The 17,117-nt window shown below is 45.7% G+C and overlaps 1 protein-coding gene across 7 annotated transcripts in view; it reads right to left on the bottom strand.

Annotated features, from left to right (window-relative positions):
• Positions 1 to 17,117, bottom strand: part of HDAC8 (histone deacetylase 8) — an 841,291-nt gene that overhangs the window by 670,446 nt on the left and 153,728 nt on the right. For all 7 annotated transcript variants that reach the window (XM_085630743.1, XM_085630746.1, XM_085630745.1 and 4 more), the window contains 2 exons: positions 10,354 to 10,406; positions 3,607 to 3,737 (listed from right to left, as the gene is read on the bottom strand). In XM_085630743.1, coding sequence (XP_085486869.1) covers positions 3,607 to 3,737; positions 10,354 to 10,406 — 184 coding nt within the window. The remainder of the gene's footprint in view (positions 1 to 3,606; positions 3,738 to 10,353; positions 10,407 to 17,117) is intronic.

Raw genomic sequence — 17,117 nt, 5'->3', positions numbered from 1 at the left:
TCTGGTGGGCTACGATTTACTCCTCCCGGTTTAGCTGGATTGCTATTTCTGGTCTTTATTCCTTGTCCTGGAAGGGGTCACTAGTGAAACCGATTTTAAAAAAAGGGAGTGGTACAGACCCTATGCACTATAGGCTGATAAGCCTCTTAGATGGCTCTTTAAAGATATTCTCTAAGATCATCTTGGCCAAACTCGAAGATTGGGCAATTGAAACTAAGCGAATTCCACAAGAACAAAGGGGCTTCCGCAAGGGTCATTCCACTATAGACCACTGTTTTGCTCTGTGGGCCATTATTTGAAAGGCTTTGGAGGAAAATCAAAGGCTGTGCTGTTGCTTTGTAGATTTCCGGACAGCCTTTGATTCTGTGGATAGGTATATTCTATAGAAAAAACTTGCCTCCTGGAATCTACCACCAAATCTTCTTGGGCTACTCCAATCTTTGCACTTTGGCAACTGGGCTCAGGTGGAGTTAGATAAGTCGGGTCGGTTATCACAAAGAATCTCTATTGACAATGACCAGCGCCAGGGGCGCGTTTTAGCTCCCTTGCTCTTTAGCCGATTTTTGGCCGACCTCCTGACCTGTATTTCCCAATCCGAGTCCTTTTCGCCAAAAATGGGGAACCATCATATTGCTGGTCTGCTTTATGCAGACGATTTGGTGTTATTGGATTATACCCCAATAAGGTTTGCAGAGGAAACTCAATACCCTGGCAACCTATAGTAAGCAGAACCAGCTCTGTATCAATCTAGAATGAACAAGATAAAGATCTTTGAAAAAAAGTAAGGAGCTTTTCTTGGCATTTAGGTTCGCAGGTGGTGGAGCAAGCCGATCAATACAAATACTTGGGTTTAATTTTTAGGAGGAACTTAAATTGGGGTTCTCATTGGGATGTCACTAAGCAGAAGGCCCTATTGCAGGCCAGCAGTCTGTCAAAATTCAACGGTGGGTTCGGGGGGGGCTATCTCATATCCCATTATTAAAGGCTTATGAAGGGAAGATACCTCCGTTAGGCCTGTATGGGGGAGAGGTTTTTCCCTCGACCCAGCATATGAATGGGACAGACTGGAAGGGGTGGTGCTTAAATCACTCCCCCCAAGGTATAATGGTTCAGGCCATAAGGAGAGAGTGCAATCTGGTTTCTTGGAACATGGCGGCCTCTACTGGGGCACTAAGATATTTTAATGCATTGTCGGAGGTTGATGAGGTGGCCAAAGTTTCCGAACTGTGTTGGTAAGAGATCCAAAAACAATAGTTGATGGACAGATTGCAGATCTGGGCCTAAATCCATAGTTTTTTTGCTCACCATGCCATTCCAGTTTGAACCCAGCCATATGCAAATCAGCCTTGACCCTGTGCCTCATGGGAACAGTCCAGCCCGAACTGCCAAGCCAGGTTCTCCCTGGACTGGAACCAAGCATCCTAGGACCGGTTTCGGGGTTTCACCCCTCTTCAGCCAGGATAGCTTGATTCCAGTGGCATGGAGAGCACAGGACTCACGTCTGAGCATACCCGTCCCACTTGGGGTGACAAATGCAAAAACAACATATGGCCATGTCTGAACTGGGGTGGTGGAGTGAGCTAAAGAATGATGATGGATTAAACCCAGATCAGTTGACTGGGGGGGGAGTGTTTGATTTGCTCAAACGCTCCGTCCATCATCCCCTTTGGTATCGCTTTTTTCGCCCTAAATTGGCAGGGTATGCCCAGACGTGGGTCCCTTGCTCACTTTGCCACTGGATTCAAGATAGCCTGGCTGATGAGGTTTATGAACCCGAAACCGGTCCCAGGATGCGTGTTTCCGGTCCAGGGAAAACATGGCTTGTCAGTTCGGGCTGGACTGTTCCCATGAGGCACAGGGTCAGACTGATTTGCATATGGCCACGTCTGAACTGGGGTGGTGGAGTGAGCTAAAGAATGATGATGGATTAAACACAGATCAGTTGACTGGGGGTGAGTGTTTGATTTGCTCAAACGCTCCGTCCATCATCCCCTTTGGTATCGCCTTGTTCGCCCTAAGTTGGCAGGGTATGCCCAGACGTGGGTTCCTTGCTCACTTTGCCACTGGATTCAAGATAGCCTGGCTGATGAGGGTTATGAACCCGAAACCGGTCCCAGGATGCTTGTTTCCGGTCCAGGGAAAACATGGCTTGGCAGTTCGGGCTGGACTGTTCCCATGAGGCGCAGGGTCAGACTGATTTGCATATGGCCATGTCTGAACTGGGGTGGTGGAGTGAGCTAAAGAATGATGATGGATTAAACCCAGATCAGTTGACTGGGGGTGAGTTTTTGATTTGCTCAAACGCTCCGTCCATCATCCCCTTTGGTAAGAGATCCAAAGCAGTGAGAGGATGTGGACAAAGGCCGTTAGAACCAGAATAATTGCACTATGGAACCTTCATATAAATAGTTGTACAGTTACATCTTGGCTCCCATTTCCAGGCAAACGAGCACTGAGGGAATCAGCTTCTGTGGTGTCAGAATCTATCCACCTGTTGTATCTAAAGAATAGATTATCCATCAGCCTCTCGATTGCCACATTGGGCCAGGATACTGTTTTTCCCTATCTAACACGGCTACCAGACCCAGGATTGAGGAATGAAATTCTAAGGGCTAGAGTGGGATGTAATCCAATCTACTCATCCCGCCCACACAGGATCAGGGTACAGATTAATAGTGGTCTCTGCCCCTGCCCTCTGAAAGTTAAATGTACCCTTATGCATACTCTTATGGATTGTGTCTTTTATTTGGCAAATAGAATCAAGTTTTTAAGACCTCTGTCTTCTAAATGTTTTTACCAGTTTTAAATGTTTTAATTGTTAAGTGTGCCTTTTTCTTTAGAATGTTTTATGGACAAATGTCTAAATAAACTTGTTTCTGAACCTGCTGTAGTGAAGCTAACAATGACCATTTCTGGTGGCACTAAAGTAGGTTCACCTGACATATGATTTCCTCAGGCAATCCCATATTTTCCTGGTCTGTTTTGTGTCTCAACAGTTATCTCCTAATTAAATAAATGTTCCAGTTTTAGAAAGAGAGTTGGTTGAGTGTACATTTTCATTAAATTGGTATGCATTCTGCTGTTACCACCCGCCCTCTCTACATATCAGCATGGAAAGAGGTTAATTGCAATAAAGAGTCCCATGCTGTGTGTTATATTATCTCATTCATGCAGCACTTGATGTGATTTTGTGAAGACCAAGACTCTTTTAAACAAGCAATTGCAAAGTCCCTGGCTGCCATCCTTTTTGCCCCCCAAAAAGCATACATTGCCAGAGTTGCCCCTGGCACAGAAGCAAATTACTTTGTAGACGTGCTTCTTCTGAAAGAGCGGAATGCAATCACTCACAGTGAATTAGTGAATGGCTGAAGTGGGCTGCACCATTGTCCCATGCTGCATGCTATAGTGGGTGGGTGGAAATTGTGGAGGGCTCAACAGAACCATGGATGTGTTGGGCGATTGGAGTATAAAATACATGAAATATTTGAAGAATCAAAACATCTTGGCTCACGCCCGACCTAAAGATTAGCTTGTAACTTAAATGTTATAGACTGTAACAGCGTCTGAAGCTTTGTAATTTCTGTTCTTGTAGTCAGGTTTCCTTACCTAATCCATATTCAATGGACTCTGGGTCGTCATCGTCTCCTTCCTCACTGACTTTCTGTAGGTGTTGTAAATAAGAGTCTGTATGAAAGCTCGCCATCTCCTCCATAGATGCCACCTTGGGTTTCACAATCCTGTGAAGAGAGCAAAGCATGGCTTATGAATGGCCACAGGATTTGAATGCTGAGCAGAAACAACCAACTTTATAGTAGCCAGGAACACCAATTACTCAAGTGATACTTCTCAGATTTTGACTTTCAAAATCTTAAAGGGAAATTAAATTGAAAAGAAACTCTTACCTGTCACATGTGTAGGAGAAAATAATCTCATGCATCCTCATCTGTATTAAAAAGATTACTCTGCCCAGCCCAATTGGTCACAGATCTCTTTTGGGGAGCTATCCATCAAGAACGATGCTAGTCAGTATCACCAGAATCGCCATTAATTTTATCTGGCACCTCCTTTCTAGAGTTTCAGTCTGAGAGGCAATATCCATTCGGATGCCTTTGTGTCACAATTTTAACAACACCAAACTTCACAGGAACCTGCTGAGTTGTGTTCTGTTATCGTCAGTACTACATCAGTCCCACTACAGCCAGGCGCTCAGTAAACCTATCAAGGTAGTCAATGCCAGCAATGATTTGCCTGTTTACAAATTGACATGTTTTACTTCTTCATGCATTCCCTAACAACATTTACTTTTTACTCATGTTGTGTTTAAGTACTTTTTTTCAATGCAACATATGACACTTTTACCAGTTGTAACACTCTTTCTGGTAGAAACTCTATCCAACCGCAGATTCCTGTCAAGGTGCCTAGGGTGGGTCTGTGAGGTATCTGCTGTTAGATAGGATATACACCAGAAACAGCATCACCAAAGGTAAGTAACTTATTCTTCTGATGCATACTTCTAAATGCAGATTCTGCACTGTGTAAATACATACCAAAGCAGTACTTACTCAGGTGATGAATCTGTGGAATGGCTCAGACCAGGAAATTCTGCAAGACTGAATGCGCAAAGTTCCCCTGCTGCTAGACCATGCTATCCAGGTAATAGTGTTTTGTGAATGTGTGAACTGAAGCCCACATCGTGGCCTGACAAACGTCCAGTACAAGAACTCTGCACCCCAATGCAGTGGTAGAAGCTTTGGCTTTGGTGGAAAAGGTCTAAAAGCCTTCTTACGGCAGTTTCTTAGCCAGTCCATAACAGATCCTCATACAATGGACAATCCTCTCAAGATGGCCCATTTCTGTACTGCCATTCTTTCCCCAGAGAATGAAGAGTTGATCGTCTGCCTGATGGTCACTGGAGCGACCAATGGAGAAGCTCTGAGCACCCTTAGAGAGTAGCAAATGGTAGCTTTCCTCCTCCTCCAGTAAGGTGATAGACTGACCAATGTGGAAGGGTGTGACATTAAGAAGGAAGGTCGCAGCACTAGCTCTTCAGAAAAGTAAGTGGTGTGCCGTTGATGGGCAGAAAGTGCATGTACCTCACTCGTTATGAGCTGACAGTATCGCTTTGAGGAACTCTTCAGAGTTAGAAAGTCTCAGAGGGAAACTGGGCATCAGTTCAAATGGGATGCACAATAGAAATGTTGTGATCAAATTCAGATGCCATTAGGGCATCACAAAATGTTTGGGTGAAAACATGTGGGTCAACCCTTTTAAGAAATGCACCACAACAGGTGATTTAAATATAAATGGCTGATCAGGAAGAAAGGCAGATAAGGCAGACAAATCACATTTAACTGTCGCCACAGCAAGGTCTTTCTGGGCCAACAAAAGGGAAAAGAGAAAGAGGCAGGATAACTGGGCTTGTAGGGGCTCGATGTGCCTAGAATGAAACCCCTTTACAAACTGCTGTTAGCGTACCGCATAAATGGTTTTGATGGAGTGCTGCCTGGCAGTCAGAGTGACATTTACTACCTCAGGAGGAATGTCAAAAGCAGTTAACTATCGCTGCTCAGTCTTCAAGCATGGAAGTATAAATTGTGTAGGCTCCACTGGAGGACACTGGCTTGCTGCTGCAACAGAATATCTTCCCGAAGAGGCAGTTGATTCGGAGGGCAGATGCCGAAGGCCAGAAGTTCTTAGTACTGCACTATTCTGGCCCAATCCGGAACCACTAGGATGATTTGGGCTTCGCTGTTCCACATCTTCTGAACTTTCAGCAGGAGAGTTAGAGGCAGAAAGGCATACAGGAGTCCTATGCTTCAGGTCAAACGAAAGGCATCTTAGGGGGAGAATTGCCAATTTGCAGAGGTTTGGTGACTGCCTGTCCTAGGTGGTAGTAAAAAGGGTGAGACTGGGTTCTCCACATTGGTAGAAAATTCCCTGTGCCTAAGCTGATTGCAGCGGCCATTCATGATCAGAAAGACAACCAGATGAGTTTGTCTGCCATTTTGTTGAAAGAACTTGCCACGTGTAGAACGACCAGGGAAATGCTCTGATGATTCAGTCAGTTCCAGAGGCATACAGCAACTTGGCACAGGACCCATAACCCCATCTCGACCTTCTTGTTGCAGAACCACATGGCAGAGGTGTTGCTTGTATGCTTGTATGAACCTGCATCTATTCTCCCTTGATAGATGAGAAGAAAGCCTTGAGTGACAGGCAAATCCCCCAACAGGTTGATGTGGAGGCAGGTTGCAGCTGAAGACCAGAGTTCTCCGATCGCCACCTCTTCTAGATGGCCTCACCAACCCAGCAACGATGCATCCATGACAACCATTAGTTCAGAAAGGGGTAGGAAGAGGAGTCTGCCACTGGTCAAATTGCATTCCAGCAACCATCACTGTGTATCTTTTGCATGTCTCCTCTAACACCTGGATGGATTTTGAGAGTTTCTCTTGGTGAAGAGCCTACTGAGACTTCAGAGCCCACTGCTGAGCCCACTGCTGAGCCCGCACCTGTCACCTGATGTGGTCCACTAGCAGAATGCAGGAAGCCAAGAAATCTCAGAGCAGCTCTCACAGAGACCAAGGTCAAGGGCTGAAACATCAGGATCACAGCCCGGATATCCTGAAAGCATTGAAGCAGGAGGAAAGATTAAAACAGCACTGTGTCCAGGATGACTCCAAAGAAAGGACCAAAATTATAGTCAAAGTTTCACAAGGACCGTTTTGTCCTATGCATGTGTTTATTGTTTCACGTTTGTCTTTTATCTCCTGTGTGAGCCTCTCTTTTATCTCCCACGTGTGCCGAAATGCTTATTAAAATGAAGGTATTTGTATTTTTATGTGTTCTTAATTACCCGCAAAATTATTTTTTATCAGACCATATATAAGGTGGGTGGGTAAACTCAGCAGGATATACTCACTTGACATTTGCCTTATATGTTCTAGATGGTCATAATAATTGTATGTTTTTTTGTCTCCTAATTTCAAAGGTGTCTAAATCAGATGTTTTAATCTTAACCAGAGAGGGTGGGCCCTCTCTGGTTCCCATTTTTTTGTTGCCTAATTACGGCCCCCTGGCCTCGCTTATTAATAGGGTAGGGGAAAAATTCATAACCCTGATGAATGCTCAAGATCTATAAGGCTTTTAGGAAGGGCAGAAACATGTTGGTAAAAACTATGGGGAGGCAAGGATCATAATATTCGTGGCAATACCCCTTCATTACTTTACGGTAATTTATTTTATCTAAACCCTAGGTACCACACTAATAAAGGATACTTAGGTATGTTTAGTTAGTAATTGGACCACTGTTATCCAGAAAAGAGAAGAATATCTTAGAACTCCCTTGGGACAGCCCAACCCAGGGAGGGGTCTGCCCTGGTGGTATTGTCCTACCAGGGTGTGGCCTATGATGACACAGGTCACATTACGTGAGTGAGCCCACCTCATCCAATTTTCGGAATTGCCTTTCTCAATAGGAGACACACACAAATATAATTTTATTTTGTGCATATGAAAATATCTGACCCATACATCCAGAGCTGGGGTATTTCTTCTCAAGAGGCTTCTCGTGTACAGCTTTGACACCAATTTTGTGTTACATATATATCCAAAGAAAGGGAGCAACTGTGAAGGAGTCAGGTGTGACTTCAGTATATGGATGGTAAATCTCATTGATGTCAACAGGTTGGCTACTGCCTAGAGATAGTTCACGACTGTTTGAGGTAAGCCCGCCTTCAGCAATCAGTCGTCAAGGTATGGGAAGAGTGGTATTCTCCCAAACTTTCTCAGATGGGTACCACAACCACCACCATCACTTTTGTGATCGCCCGGGTAGCACTGGTAAGGCCAAAGGGGAGCAAGGAGAACTGAAAGTGGCTGTGGCCTACCTGAAACCACAGGAAACACCTGTGGGATTGCAGGATAGGAATGTGGAAACAAACATCCTGCAAATTCAATGCCACCACCCAGTTGCCTCCATTCAAGTCAGAAAAGATCTGGGCCAAGTGAGCATCTTGAACTTATCCTCCTTCAGGAGGCAGAGGGCTAGAAAAGGATGAAGACTCTATCCTTCTTTGCCATCAGAAAGTATCAGGCGTGGCAGCTGGTCCCAACCTCAAATGCCAGACCCGTCACTATGGCTCCCTTCTGACCCAACATTGCAGTCGAGGCACTAATCTACACCGTCACAAGAAATAACAGAATGTTACACCCAGCCATTCAAGGATTCAAGGATTACAGTGAGCAAGATCACAGGTGAGATTACATTTTATGTGGAAGATTATCGTGGACAATTGACAGTCAGGTTGCCGACCATGCAGGAGCACGGCATATGTACAAGCTGATTTTAGGAAATAATTCCTCATCTCATTCAATGGAGGCCGAAGAGAAATCCTGATGCTTCGATCCAGAATATTTTGACAATACGATTTTCTCCAAGGATCATCACAATGCAATATCTTTAACTAATCTTTCTTGAAGACCCTCTTGACTCAAATATGCTCGTACACACTGAGTTACAATACTGTCAATAACGTGCAGCTGCTGCATGTTTGCCTATAGTTTGTAATATTTATTGAAACTTTTATCTGGATATTCATTTATGAACATATTTGGTGTAAGACTACTTATTTGTAAGTTTCATCTGTTAGTTGTTGTTCAAGTCTATTACTAGCATATTTACAGAAGTTCTGAAGTGCACAGAAGCCAAAGTGAAGCAGCGCTGGGCGTTAAGGCACAAACATTTATGACACCTCTAAATACTTAGATTTGCGTAAAAGCCTATCGTGTTTTACCATACTGTAACTGAAGGCTTAATAAGGCCAAACTTGAGCACAACTATGACGCTAGATATTTCACGCTATTTCAGAAGTTATCATGTATCCTATGCCATTTACTCATACACTGGTTTGGCTACTGAAATGACAACACAAATCTATTATAGAAAAGATCAGAATAAATAGAGTTACTAAGTGTTTATGGATTAGTTATTTAGCTCCCCATAAGCGGAGGTAAGATGCTTCAAAGTTCTGTTCCCTAGTGCATTTCTTTCTGTGGAACAGCATGCCCGATTCAGATCATGGTAATGTATAGACCTGATCAGTTTGACTGCATTCTCTAACTCTATCTACCAACGATAAGCTATTTGTACTCTACACATACTGCAAGCATGCTCTTTTAAACGGTTTTCGACAGGTGCTGCAACTTTTCTCTTAACAGTGAAAAAAGGTCAATTAAAATGAAAAAATAAATATGGACGTCTACACTGAACACATGGATTACAGATATGAACTACATGGTCAACAGGGGTTGATACCCGATCAATGAAACCAACTCAACAGGCTTCATTCACACGGCTATCTGCACATGACATGCAAATTACTCATTCAGTGATTTCCATGTGTGTAAATCCCCTACCTTCGTTGTGTGGGAAGTGAGCGTCCCAGGATGGGAAGCCCTGTAAATTGGGAACAACCACTAATTTACACATTAGTTGGTATTAAAAAGCAATTTTCGGACCACTTCTGGAAATGGTTGAACATTTACTCCTCACAAAGGAAGGTGTAAATCCCTTTCAAATGCGGCTGTGAAAAAAAGGTAGAGATGCTGGGCATTGGTTTTTTCTCCACAAAGAAAAATATTTTTTCTCTGGATAAGAAAAGAATAAAGACAGCTCTGTGCTGTGTTTCTTTTTTATTTCTCTGGATAAGAAAAGAATAAAGACAGCTCTGTGCTTTGTTTCTTTTTTATTTCTCTGGATAAGAAAAGAATAAAGACAGCTCTGTGCTTTGTTTCTTTTTTTTTCTCTGGATAAGAAAAGAATAAAGACAGCTCTGTGCTTTGTTTCTTTTCAGATACGAAAATATACATGTGCATAGCTTCGCACACGAAAACGAAATTCACAAAAAACCTTTCCAGGACTATGCCTGGATAGCTAAGACAGCCGCAGGTTAGAAAAGTATTAGTCCTGAAAACGTTTACAAATAGCTCTGAAAACTGCACCCATGGAAGGTGTGAAATAGCAGATGTAGATTTACATCCATTTTAAGATTTTGCTCAATATAGATGGAACGGGTTAAGCAATTTCAAGCGCAATTACGTGACATTGGATTTATATCTGTCTTGATGCCATCCTTAGCCTAAAAATGGATTTTGTATGCATTTAAACAAAATATTATAAATATTTTATCATCACCTGGAGAAAAGGCACATACATCGATGTTATAACAATATTAGTGTGTGAACAATTAATAAGCAAGTAGTCTGGTAAGCTACTCATATTTTTCATATTTAAAGCGATGACAACTATGGATGAAACAATACATAACGTAGAAATAAAAGGTTACAACTTACGCCATTTCACTCAACAGCCCATATGCTTCTATCAACGAATGCACCATACTGGCCTACCAACATAAAGAGAAGAAAATAATTTAAACGTATTCAGAAAAACAAGCAACAACTACATTTCCCAGAACACTCTCATAACACAGCAACATTAGTGAAATAATCGCAGCAAAGTCTGAATAGGGTTGGGGTGTCACATTTAATGGATTATGGGCCAGATGTAGCAAGCGAAATAGTGACCGCAAACGCTGAAATTCGCAGAATATCAGCGTTTGCGATCGCTATTTAGCTGTGTGCTATGTAGGTAGGCAAATACCTACTTGCAAAATAAGGAATCGCAAAATGTGCAATTCTTTCTTTTGCGCAAGCAGTTAGAGAATCGCAATTTGCGATTCCCTAACTGCTAAGCTAGTAGGCTTCGCAAATTGCAATAATGTCTTAAGGAATCGCAAATTACCATCAACTTCAAGTTGGTGGTAAGTTGCGAGTTCCTTTAAAAAAGCACTTTTATGCTTTTTTCAAAGTGCCATGTGGCACACATACATGCCCTTAGGGCATGTATGTGTGCCACATGTGCACACATGCACAATTCAGGGGTGCAACAGGGTGTCCTTTTGGGACCCTTGCACCCTTGAAATTGCACTCGCAAATTGCACGCGCAATTCACATTCATTCCTATGAATGGGAAGCCATTCCTTTTTTGCGACTCGCAATTTGAGACTCGCAAATAAGGAATGTGTAGGAATCGCAAAAATTATTGCGATTCCTACCTATATGTCGGGTCTTGCGAGTGACCTTGCGTGAGCGCTGGAGAGCAGCGGCAGTCAGCAAGCAGCAGCGGAATAGAACCGTGCTCCGCGAACTAGGAGCCGAACCGGAGCCGCATCAAGAGCCGCAGGAGGCTGCAGGAAGCCCCGGTGAGCCACGCAGCGCCGCGGGGGGGCCAGGCCACCGCGAGTCACGAGCTTCAGGTGCCGCGGGAGAACGCTGAGAGCTTTGGAGAGAGCTTAGACCTGACAGACCCGATATGCCTGGAACCTGCCAGAGCAACATCAGCCCTGCACAACAGCTCAGCGTTTGAGGTACTGTCCCTCTATTGCTCGATAGGCAGTTGGACACCCCCCAGCACCCGGTTTCCTGAGTGTTCGTGCCGCATCCAGCTGCACTCACGACCGCTGCTGCCGAGTACAAGCCGCCGAGTACAAGCCGCCGAGTACAAGCCGAGTACATGCGGCGAGAGCAAGACCGCTAAAAACCAAAATCGAAGTTAAAATTACAAGTCCGCGTTGGCCCTGTTGGTGGGCCGTCGGTGTCCCGTCGGGCTGCTGCTACCGCCCTCCCGGATTCGGAGTACGCAGGAATCGAGCCCCGGCGCCACTCACTGGCTGGCTCCCCACTCCCTCCCCCTACACACCTAGCGGCCGGTGGCGGGTTGCAGGTGTGGGAACAGGATTGGGAGCGTGGGGGGGGCCACAAGACCGGCACAGGGAGTATCTTGCCTACCGCGCTCCAGCGCAGCCCCTGGTCTCTGACTCGACCTCGCAAACTCTCGTAGCGAACAGTAAGCAGCAAGCAGGGTCTCAGACTCCAAGGCACGACAGAACTCATCAACGGGGTACTAAAGTGAAAGACTGGGTGGGCACACAGCCCCCCTTCGGACATTCGTAGGCTGCTTCTTCTGGCGGGTAGCCCTGAGGAGGTTTCTCCCCGTTTGACTACAAGCCTGACAATCATCACCTCGTTCACCGCTACTACCACCCTTTGGAAATGGAGGCCGTCTCAAAACGCCCGAGGTAAGCCCCCCGACGTGCGGATCTGTGCCTTGACTTCTAGTTATGTAAGGGAGTTCGGGGGCTAGGGAGGAAGTAAAGTTAAGAAATAAAGAATCCTCGGGAGGCACAGACCTCACTACACTATACTCCCTACCGACCATTGAATATTTAACATTCAATATTTAATATGAGGACTAGAAACTCGACCCTGGTCCAGCGTACTGAGAAGCCTCGCCCCCATAAATCAGCAAGGAGGCAAAAAAGAAAGCTACTCTACCCCACTAGCAGAACGAACTCCGACCAAGGCTCGAGCCATGGGGAAGCTGCTCAAGACGGCGCCTTCACATTTGGTTTGGCGACACCAATTAAGCTATGTCAAGCAAGGGCTTCCATCCTAGACAATCACTTGGCCAGCGAGCTCAGCCCAAAGCTCCAAAAGACTACATTTGAGCCCTCAGGATACAGAGATACAAGAGTCAATTACCTGGCCAGTGGGCTCAGCCCAAAGCCCCAAAAGACCACGTTTGAGCCCACAGGATACAGAGACATAAGAGACTTTATCTACCTTACGGCTCCAACAGTGCTCTCAGCCAATCACCCTAGAGCGGACCCGACCTTAACGGAAGCATCTATCAATACCGCTAAAGCTACAGTTTCAGAAACATCTCTGTGCTTAGCTCCATCCAGTTGGCCGATCACCCCACTGTCCCCCACAATAACCATTCTCCAAGGGCCAACTTCAACGGAGCCCACCGCAATGAGTTTCTAAACAGGCATCGATACACGCCCAAGCAGTTCTTTCACGCAACAGTTGGCCGATTTAACCCCGAGTCAGGTTACAGACGGGGGTAACGGGCTCAATGCTGCCATGAGAGTTACAACCAGTCCATCTTCTGATTTTACACATCCTCAGGATACTACTTTTTCAGCGCCCGGCCGCCCGGCCCAAGCCATCGACTCCCAGCCTCCTTGTTTTGGGAGTAGAGACACATGCAAGGAGGAGCAGCCTCCGACAATCACTAATCACTTAACACTAATTAATGAGGCCCTAATTTCCATGTCAAATGCAGCCATAATGCACGCCGACAAACTTGATACTCAAATAACCATACTACAGGCAGTGGCTGGCCTGATCTCTGGGATAGACACTAAACTGGACAACTTGAACTCTTTAATACACAGAGCACAGACAAACACTTCCTATTCGATCAACCCAGTGAGCTGCGGCCGCAGCCCCATACTGCTCAAGTTAGAAAAACTCCCAGACATAATGAGCACGCTAATTGTCGACCTCAAAGATGAAGCCCGAAGATCACGGAATAACGACCTCGCCCTCCAAAAAACAGATGGGCCATTTTACATCACAGACGCTCACCCCGGCAAACCTGACTCAGCTAATCTAGCTGAAGCAGTCAACAGACTCGGCTTGGAGCCTAGCGCCAAATCTGATGAGACCACCCGCCTTCCAAATCTCTCACGAGACAAAAACAACGACGAACACAATACTGAAAAATTGGCAAGTCCAGCCATTCGACATCTCTCTCGAAAAAATACAAAAAGATTAAAAAAAACTCAATAAACAGTGCAAACACAAGTCTGTCTCGAACAGTTCAATCAGACAATGGCTACTGCCCGCCCGCACAGAGCCGCATGAATATTCTATCGAGCACCAGGGGGCTACGCCGCAAATCGCAACCAATATAACTGCAACAAACTCAGCATGTCATGACGCTTTCGGCAAGACTACCTTTGACCCCATTCCGGGCCCAGCGACCCCTGTTGCCACCTGCTGGGCAACCCCCTCGGGTCCGGGTGTTCAACAGACTTCGACAGTGTCACACACTATCCAGGCGTCACAGGACTCCTCTAGAGATCATATAGCAGAGCCGAAAAACCCTTCGCTCAGAAATCAATTAATCACAAGTAAGAACAGACAAACACATGAGTTGCTAATTAATACCAACTTGGCTACTTCGACGGACATAAACTCAGTGTCATCTAGGACAATGCCAGGGCTTGCCGCAGTGACAACAACAGCCACGCCCCATTGGGGACGAGCCTCCGAGGATAGGGTAGTCCGCCTAACTACCCCTTCTACACAGGCCACTGTCCATATCCCGGTAACTGGGACCCAGACCCAGACTCATATAAAACTCCAGGAACGGAAAATCTTGCTATACCCAGAGTACGTCTCACAAGGCAAATGGGACACCCTTAACCGCAGCAACCTGCTGAAAATCTGTGCAAATATCCCCGGCCTGGAAAAGATTAAAACAACAGACATTGAGAGCGTCTCCTTTCTATCTCGAGGCCCTAACGAGACCAACGAAACCACCGAGCTAACCTTTACCAGCCCAATTTCGGCAGATATTATGAAAAAACACCATACGCTACTGGACAACTGGGGCATAAAAATAAAGACTCAACCTGTAGAAAAATACCCATTGATATTGAAAACCGGCGGGGAACTTAGGGCGGCAGGAGGGCATGAGTGCTGCGCGGGAACCAGCATCGCATGTAGTCTCTGTCCTTCTTGGATCCAAAGGGGGGACGACCTCCAATCCCGCCAATGAAACCCCAATTAAAATTACAACTAACTTGGGACAGGGAAAACGTTCCTGCTGCGTCATGGGAAACATTAGCAAAGATTGGTCCTGGTTGCCGCATGCTCTAAACCCCAGTACCTAATGGCCGCCCACACAAAAAGCACTCCACACGACCACCGACCATTAGTAGCTTAAACATCATGTCTTGGAACGTTGCAGGGATCACTAAAATAGTTCAAGATCAAGCGGCAGTGGACTTCCTAGAAGGTGCCGACATAATCTGTACTCAAGAAACCTGGACAGTTAAACCCATATCCTTAAGGGGGTACGCCGAATTTTGTAAACCAGCTATAAAAGCTAACATATTCGGAAGACCCTCAGGAGGGATTATGATTTATATCAAGCACTCGCTGTGTATTGAATTCACCGAAATACCTTTTACTTCACACTTGTTCCTGGCGGGCATCCTGAAAGGGCTTCATTCGATCAGTGGCCCACTTTCCATCCTGTTAATCAGTGTTTACCACAACCCCAATAGACAGGGGGTCATGGACTCTAGGTCACTGCTGACAAGCCAGCTAGAAGCCTTACTTTTGCAATACCCCCTACTGGACTCCATCATCCTTGGGGACTTTAACACTCACAACATAGGGGCCACTCAAAGCCACGCCTCTGGAGCAACAAACGCTTTCAATGCTTTAATTAAATCATATAACTTAGCTACTGCCCACGTGGTCTACTTAAAAACTCATCCAATGGCCGTCGTAGCCCCCACTTTCAATAATCAAACAACGATTGATTACATCATACTAGGTGAAAACCTACAACCCTTACTGTCAAACTGTATAGTCCACCCACGCAATGAAAGCGACCACGCTGCCCTAATAATCACCTTGAACCTTACAATGGAAATCTGCCCTAGGACGAATTGCCTCGGGACTTCTACTGGCGAAGAACTGTTCAACCTCCCGAGACGAATTAAATGGGGTCCAGTGCCGGCCACTAAGTTCGAGGACTGGAAACAAGCCTGGGAAGGTTGGCCATTAAGTATGGGACAGACTAGCTCCGGATCTAGCGCTTGCGCTCCGAGACAACTCAGCAGGTTGTGCCCGAATCTATGCACCCCACAAACCAGGAACCAACACAATAATTAAAGATAGCGCTCGAAAATTAAACGCCCTACGTAGAACATTAAAAAAAACTGGCTCTTCTCAAGACAAAATGCGATTAAAAACAGCCGCAAAAAGTCACACAAAAACGGTGTGGGCCGCAAAGCGCGATCATTTAGATGCCCCATGGCTGCGGATTTTTGAACTGTTAAGACCTTGCAAAACCCAAGAGTTCTGGAGCTATTTAAACACCCTCACTCAAGGTCACAACCACAGAGAAAACTCACTTGATGCACGGTCCTGGGTTAGCCACGTAGAGACATTATATCAAGAAGATCAACATAGTCTCCATCCAAATAACGACCCCGCTGGAATTGGCGAACTAGACTCTTCCGCCAAATTTAACGCGGACCTCGAGACAGACTTAGTCGCCCGAATTTTAAAAAAATCAGGCATAATGGAGCCCTAGGCCCTAATGGCCTGCCCGGCTCTCTGTTCAGGGCAAACATAGAATTCTGGTCGGAGACTCTGTCGCCCCTCTACGCAGAATGTCGGCTCCTGGGGGACGTGCCAGACTCCTGGAGAGGGTCGCTTCTACACCCGATTCACAAGAAAGGTCCAAAATCCAACCCGAACAATTACCGTATGATTGCTCTCCTGGACATCGAGGGCAAGGCCTACGCCAGTTCCATCTTGGCAGAGTTAACCCACTGGGCAAGTTCTGAAGGTCTTTTACCATTCTTCCAAACAGGGTTCAGATCTGGGGCTTCGACGACTGATAATATAATAGCCCTTTCTTATTTGGCCCACCAAGCAGTTAGCCGCAAAAGTCTCCCTCTCTTCGCTTGCTTCATCGACTATTCTGCAGCGTTCGATGGTGTAGACCGAACAATCCTTTGGAAGAAGCTAGCACTTTGGAACATTAACCCCGCACTGTTGAAAGCAATACAATCGCTATATCATAAAACGTGGGTCAGAATTAAACTCTCCAACACCTCAGCAACAGAGAAAATAAAAACAGATCGGGGTTTAAAGCAAGGGTGCGTTTTAGCACCGCTCCTGTTCAATTTGTATACCGCTGACATGGGCCAAGCCTTGACAGGTGCAGCACTGGCCACGCCGAGGATCGGGGACATCAAGATACAGCTTATTCAATACGCTGACGACCTGGTACTTTTAGACCACACCAAAATAGGTCTACAAAAAGCACTGTCGGCCTTGGCAACCTATAACGTGGCCCACAAGCTGGTGGCCAACCAATCAAAATCTAAAGTTGTCATCTTCGGCCATTACCCGAGCAAGAAACTAGCAAGATGGAGCCTTGGCCAGCTGACACTGGAAAG

This window comes from Triturus cristatus, chromosome 10 (genome assembly GCF_964204655.1).
Source record: "Triturus cristatus chromosome 10, aTriCri1.1, whole genome shotgun sequence".
NCBI lineage: Eukaryota > Metazoa > Chordata > Amphibia > Caudata > Salamandridae > Triturus > Triturus cristatus.
This window is presented reverse-complemented; position numbering and strand designations above follow the sequence as displayed.